The sequence below is a fragment of the Onychostruthus taczanowskii genome, unplaced genomic scaffold (genome assembly GCF_017590055.1).
Source record: "Onychostruthus taczanowskii isolate IOZ18803 unplaced genomic scaffold, ASM1759005v1 scaffold11, whole genome shotgun sequence".
Lineage (NCBI taxonomy): Eukaryota > Metazoa > Chordata > Aves > Passeriformes > Passeridae > Onychostruthus > Onychostruthus taczanowskii.
In genome coordinates, this window is record NW_024497629.1 from 3,031,288 (window position 1) to 3,037,957 (window position 6,670).

Genomic DNA, 6,670 nt, shown 5'->3' on the forward strand with positions numbered 1-6,670 from the left:
CCTCAACCAGTGTTTCTGGTTGCAGATTTACTGTGTGTTATGACAACTTTCCTTTTCTTGTCATCATAATGCTGAAAAAATCCCATCCTCACAGTACTGTCCATCTTTCACAGGTTTTCCTTCCTTTCAGTGTTGCAAACTCAGATCCTTTGTTAATGGTATTCCAGCAGCCACTTTTACCACACTCTCTTCTTTGAAACTTTTTTATAGCTAATGCTGTGCTTAAAAAGCCTTTTTTGTTTCTCTTCTTTGCCTGACTTCTGTCAGCAAAATCAGAATTGTTATCATAATTATATTCTGGTTCACAAAGGGAAGCATAGTAACTAGAATCTGGCCACTTCACTTGCAATTCTTTTTTCTGATTAGAGTCTGTCAACTGCAATGGGACAGCACCTACTGTGAGAGCAGACTGCGTGGCCTGCAGCAATTAAGGCATCAGACAGATTGCTATCTTCACACAAAACATCCACCTCTAACTTCATTTCAGAGCCATAGTGGATAAAATGAAATATCAGACCTGGTTTATGAAGAAGCTGCTGAAACAGAAGTATGGCTTCCTCACTCCAGTGCTCCCCCTTGCCAGGTACTGTATCATGCAAAGAACAAGAGTGTGCCAAGCGTGGCAAGTGTAACAGACTTTCTGGAACAACTTTGAGTTTATGGATATCAGAATAAGGTATGGTCCTCAGAAAGCCATAATCAATAAACGTAAGAACAACAGACTGATCTGTTACTTCATTAATTTCCGCCCTGTACCACTCTGCTTCCTGCCCAAACTCGATCAAGCAGCTAGCACCAGGTATCACGAGTTCTTCCGGCAGAACCGGCAAGTTGTCAGGAAGGTCAGAGAGCAGCAGGGACAAGTTTCGCATGCTATCAAAGAAGATTTCAAACTGGACGCTGAAGTTTGAAGGATCAGTAACTGCAGTTGCACACCCAGGATATGTTCTGCCACTACTCAGCAGCATCCACATGACTGAATTTATGTTGAATGACGTATCAAACTCCTTACAGTTTGTATTACTACATTTTTCTGGTCCAACAATTGTCCAACAATGACTTAAGAGCTGGTTCAAATACTCCTGAAGTGTAACTTCTCCCACTAAAATATCTACCTCCCAGATATCAGATGACTTCAAGTATCTCAGAAACAAGATCCTTATTTCACAATCTAGAAGTGCATTTACTACATGGTCTAAGTGAATTTTCTTCAGGTTTTTAAAACAAATCCACCTACAATAAACAGCTTGTTTAGGAATACTCTTAATCTCATCACTGAGCATCTTTGCATTATTTAAGGACACCATCTCACATGTGCCGTAATCCATGAAAAAAACTAGCATTAACTTTTCCCTGACAAATTTCTTTATCACTTTTGATCGATTCCATTTTAAGTTCCTTTCAGATTGTGTAATGCATTCCAGACCCTGTTCAATGTCATCCACTCTAAGCAAATCACTTCTTTGTGCTTCTTTGTCAAGCATTACATTTAACTCATGTAGTATTTGCAGATTTTTAAGTAACTGTACATAAAATTCTCCATTCTTTGAAATATTAACTACTTCTGCTGCTTCTACTTGTCCAGAATTTAACACCTGATGAAGTAGACGTAAGGGTTTTACGGAAATATTTTTTATCCCAGGAGCCTTGGTTTTATTTTGGCCACCTAAACTATTCTTAGACTTTTGAGAATTACCATGTTTAGGCCTATTTTCCAAAGAAAATACCCATGTGCTATTCCACCTTATGCTGTCTATTTTATGCAAAAGGCTGTTAGACAATGACTCTCCATCACAAATTACATCTATTTCCCATTTTTCTCCATGTTGCTCTAAGAACTTGCAAGCTACTGGCTTGTCACTTACTGTTCTTGCAAAATATGCAGCACTTTCTTTAGTCCAGCTTTCCCCAGGAACACTTTTCGCACTAAGGAAACAATGAACACTAAACCTTGGCATAGTTAAGAACTTTTCTGGAATCCTGCAGATTTTTGACGAACTTACAACTGCAGCATTACCATAGTCAATAAATTCTACCTCATAGGAGTTTCCTGATTTCAGAGTTTTAATAACTGCTCTGTAGTAAAAACAATCAGCGTCATGCTCTGCAACAATGAGATCCCCTACCATGAGCTCATTTAAGCAATTTTCCCAACCTCTATTCTCCAAGCTTTCATTCAAATCATCTGCTAGTTTTATTATTAAGTTTTCATCCTCTGCAAAGTGAACATAGAAACTTGATGGACTATTTATATGAGAAATATAACCTGCTACTTCGGTATTCACCTGGATATCACGTTGAGGAAGGCTGATTAATGTAGGTGTATTTTTATTACTCCTTTCCTGTTGACCTGTACAATTTGGTCTTTCATTCTGAGAGTCAGAGAGAGCATTTACAGTTATTTCCTTTAAATGTAAAGCACAATAAGATAGGGAGTGAGAAGCAGGTTGTCCAATCCAAGGTTCCTCTCCGTTCTCCAGAAGAGCACTGAAAGTATTTCTAAAACTTTGCTCTTTGCTGTCCTGTAAAGTTTGCTGTTTTGAGAATCCACTACACAACTTTGGTATGCTACATGCAGTTTGCTCTTCATCTCCAAATTTCTCACCAGTATCTGCCTGGTAATGCTCATCACAGGCTTGGCTTTCCTGTGCCAACTCTTCCAATACCTTTTCTTTAATTTTCTGACTTACTGTGAGCTGTCCATCATACAACTCCACAACAATCTTTCCATCTGGTTCTCTGGATAAAATTACAGCCTTCAGCAATTTACCAAGGAATGTTTTCACAAACCATGTAGTAATTCTTGCTGGAAATTCTGTCCCCCTAAGATCTGACAGACAGAATTTAATAGCTTGCATGGGTGTGAATAGTAGGTCAGCGGCAGAATCTGGAATAGGCATCAACTGATCTCTCTCCACCATACTCCTATTTCCAAAATCCACATAGTCAACCAACAGAAAGGATGTTGATTCCACAGGAAAAGCCAAAGCTCTGTAAAAGAGACCATCTTCCACATACTTGGCTATGCATAGTCGTGTATTGCCATGATAATTTGCATTACCTGACATTTTACTTACGTCACTAACCCTCTTCATCAATGCCTCAAGAGTTTCAGAGTTGCGGTTAAGGTGACAATAGAATTCTGAAGGACTATTTATATGAGTTATATAAACCTCCTCCTCACTTCCAATTTTTATATTGAAAGATGAATAGCAAAAACTATACAAAGAACCCAAAGATGCAAAGTTTCTCAGTCCAACACATTCAGGCTGAGTGAGACCACGTTCTCTGAAGAATTCATCTACACTAGCAAGTGGAGTCTGTAAGTCAACTACATTACATAAACAGTTGGGGCTCACAAGAACAAGAGCATAAATGGTGCAAGTCAGTGGTCCTCTAGGAGAAGAAATGAAGTCTACAAACTGTCTCTGCACTTCTTCAGACCAATTAACTGAGTCAGTCTGTAAGATTACATTTTTAAGTCCACATCGAAATGCTTGACTCTCTAGAGCTAGAAAATCTGGAAGAACACCCTGTACATCTTTAAGTGAAACTCTTTCCTGATAACCATAGTCTACAAAAACCACATCAACTTCATTTGTGGATACCTCCTGCACAACAGTGGCTCTATACCACTTCCCATCTTTGGGATACTTAACAACACAGGCAACCTGTCCAGTTTTGTAGGGATTGGTATGATGTTTATAGTATGTCTGAATTTGTCCCATTAAGTTATTTAGCTCTGGCAGTTTGCTTTGCAGTTGACATGAAAAATCTGCTGGGGAAAAGATGCAAGAACACACCACTTCATGAGCAGCTCCTGGCCTAAACACAAGCTCCTTATAAACTAATTTTTCCTCACATACCGATTTATGCATTTTAGAGACAGCACGTTCTCCTGAACAGGATGGCACAACAGATTCTCTAGGCACTGGCAGCACATTTAATGATTTTTCCTTCTGAAGCATGTCTCCATTTCCAGACACCTTATTTTTGCAAATATTACTGGTGTTCTCTGCATTGATTTTTTCTTTTTTACATTTGAGGTGATTCCCACTGTGCCGCTTTTTTGCTGCCCTCAGAACAGAATCTGGTGGCTTCAGCCGATATTCAGCATAACCAGCTTGAACCATACACGCGGCAACGTTTCCTTGCAGGAAACCAGTATGACACTGCACATTAACAATGTACTTGTCGTTTTGCTTTCCAACGACATGAAGTAGCAGTGGTTTGTTCAACACCACGTTTTTAAAGAAATCAGTTTCTTTTTTAACCCACACACCATCAACAGGAAATGTGCAAGCAAGGGAACAACACATAGCTAAAGCTGGTAAATCAGAAAACTCAGGAAGCAATGTTTTCACATAGTGACAAGGTATAGTATCTGTATTTCCAAAATCTAAAAAGTAAACCATAATGCTAACACGAAACACTTTTGTGACAACACCCCGGTAATAACACCCATCCCTGCTATACCGGGCACAGCACAGCAACCCAGGCTCTGGCTTTTTAAGGACCATCTCATCATCTTTATATTGACTGTAGGTGCAGGCAATGTTTTTCATCAAGGCATGAAACTCCTTCTGGTATCTACACGTTTGAATCCAAAAGTCAGATGGATTTACAACGTATACTACAAAAGCTCCATAAAAAGAGTTCATTTCCATCTCTACTCTCTTGCAGTGGCTGGAGAAAGAAATGTCCTGTTCAGGTAAGCAGGTTTTTTTATCTTTGTTTCCAGAGTAATTCTTAGACGAATTTTTTCTTTCAGGACTTGGTTTGTCGTTTAGTGCAATGCTTCTGGTTTTTGTTTCCAAAAGCGAGACACATGGGGCAGCTGTCTCATTCTGGTCTTCAGGATGCTCAGCATTAATTCCAAGATTTTGTTTCTGCAGCGTTATATAATACAAGCGTTCAGAGTTGTTGTATAAATCAACTTGGACACACACAGAGGTTTGTCCTATTAAGGCTTGTGTAAGTTCTTTGAGCTGAAATTTTATTACTGTTTCATCCTGACTACCAAAACAAGACAGTGTACATGGAAATGAAACCATTGGTAATGTCATGAACTCAGCTTTCAGTTTCCAAATACAACTAGGTGGCACAGCTTCAATAATGCCAAAATCCATAAACCAGACCTCCACGTGGTCAGAGAGGAGTTGTTTTATCACTCCTCTATGCCACTGTCCATTTTGCCTCTTGGCAGCACAGAGCAGCCCAAAACTATCACAAGATGTGGTATTTTCTCCAACAAGAGCTTCATAGTACAAATGCATAGCTCCTGTCAAACATTCCAGCTCTTTCTGCCATTTCTGTATCTGACAATAAAATTTATTTAGGCTTACTGCACCAGTTATTTTTACATTTTCTTTACTGCCAACAGGTAGACATGGAAAGAGTTGATCTGGAACATGCCAAAAATCTGTTGGTTTCTCAGAATTATTTACAGTAAGTAACTCCCTGAACGGATACTTCTGTGTCAACAGTTGTGGCATTCTCTTAGAAAGCATTCCTTGGGGCAATGCTCTTAAAGTTTCTACAACAAGACAAAATGAATCTCCATCAATAAATTTACCTAGCTGCAGTTCAAGAACATCAGTAATAATCTTAGGCACTTCTAGAATAAACAGCTGATATGGTGTAACAGCCTTCACATGACCAGTGATCTGTAATCCTACCAGAGATGAAAAATAGTTAACAGCTTTTGGACCCCATCTTTCTCCAAGAGGAAGTATGCTTGCAAAAACACCCAAAACCACCTTTGGAGGGAGCTGAAACAGCTTATCACTAGCAGCAGCAAGATGTGTTTCCTCAACAGCCAACACATGTCCAGTGTCTATAAGAAAAGTCTCACAGATATTCCCTTTTTTTCTCAGAACTCTTCCTCTATGCCATTCTCCTTCTGTGTCTTCCACCAAGCAAGATCCACCAACAGAGACATCATCTTTTACTTTGAACACGCGCTGTATTTCATTTTGTAGTATGAAATAGTCAAGCTCACATCCTACGTTGTACTGAGCCTGGAACACTATAACCAAGCAGTCAGGATGGCATTCTACATGAGTTATCTTCAATTTCTTATCTACTGAGTCTGGTGAAGGAGTCAGAGATTCCATCCTGTCTGCAAAGAAAAAGAGTATGATCATCTTGATAATTTTATTTTTTCTTTGCAGCTAATTCCTTACATGATGTTTGTTTTCAAAATGGTTTAACAGCATATTATTAAAATTCTGGCTAAAACATGTACTAAACATTTAAAAATGTCATGTCTTAGGCAACTGGGATACACTCCACACAATTCTCTTAGTAAAGACATGCTCAGATAACATGAAAAAAAGTACCTCTGGATTCACTCACATGGCAACAGACTGGTTTTACCATTTGAGATTAATTTTTAACCAAAATGTTGCTCCCACAATAACACAAGGTATTCCAGTCTGTTTCTCCTTCCTTTTCATATGTAAAAGACCAAGGACTCATCCCCTACTCACCACTCTGCTTTTTCTGTCTAAATCACTTCTTCAAATCACTGACAATTTATAGCTCCATGCTCTACTGTTTACTCTGGCTGTCTGTACCAATTGTACCAATAGCATATTTAAGGTTCTCATAATTGCAAGGACATACTGAGATTATCATCTATTTCTGCACTGCTTATCAAGTAACAACT

At 38.9% G+C, this 6,670-nt stretch overlaps 1 protein-coding gene across 1 annotated transcript; it reads right to left on the minus strand.

The window, feature by feature from the left end:
* Positions 1-362: 362 nt before the first annotated feature.
* Positions 363-6,119, minus strand: TDRD15 (tudor domain containing 15). The gene has a single exon (XM_041421875.1). The coding sequence runs from the start codon at positions 6,114-6,116 to the stop codon at positions 363-365; it is 5,754 nt and encodes a 1,917-aa protein (XP_041277809.1). The 5' UTR covers positions 6,117-6,119.
* Positions 6,120-6,670: the final 551 nt, after the last annotated feature.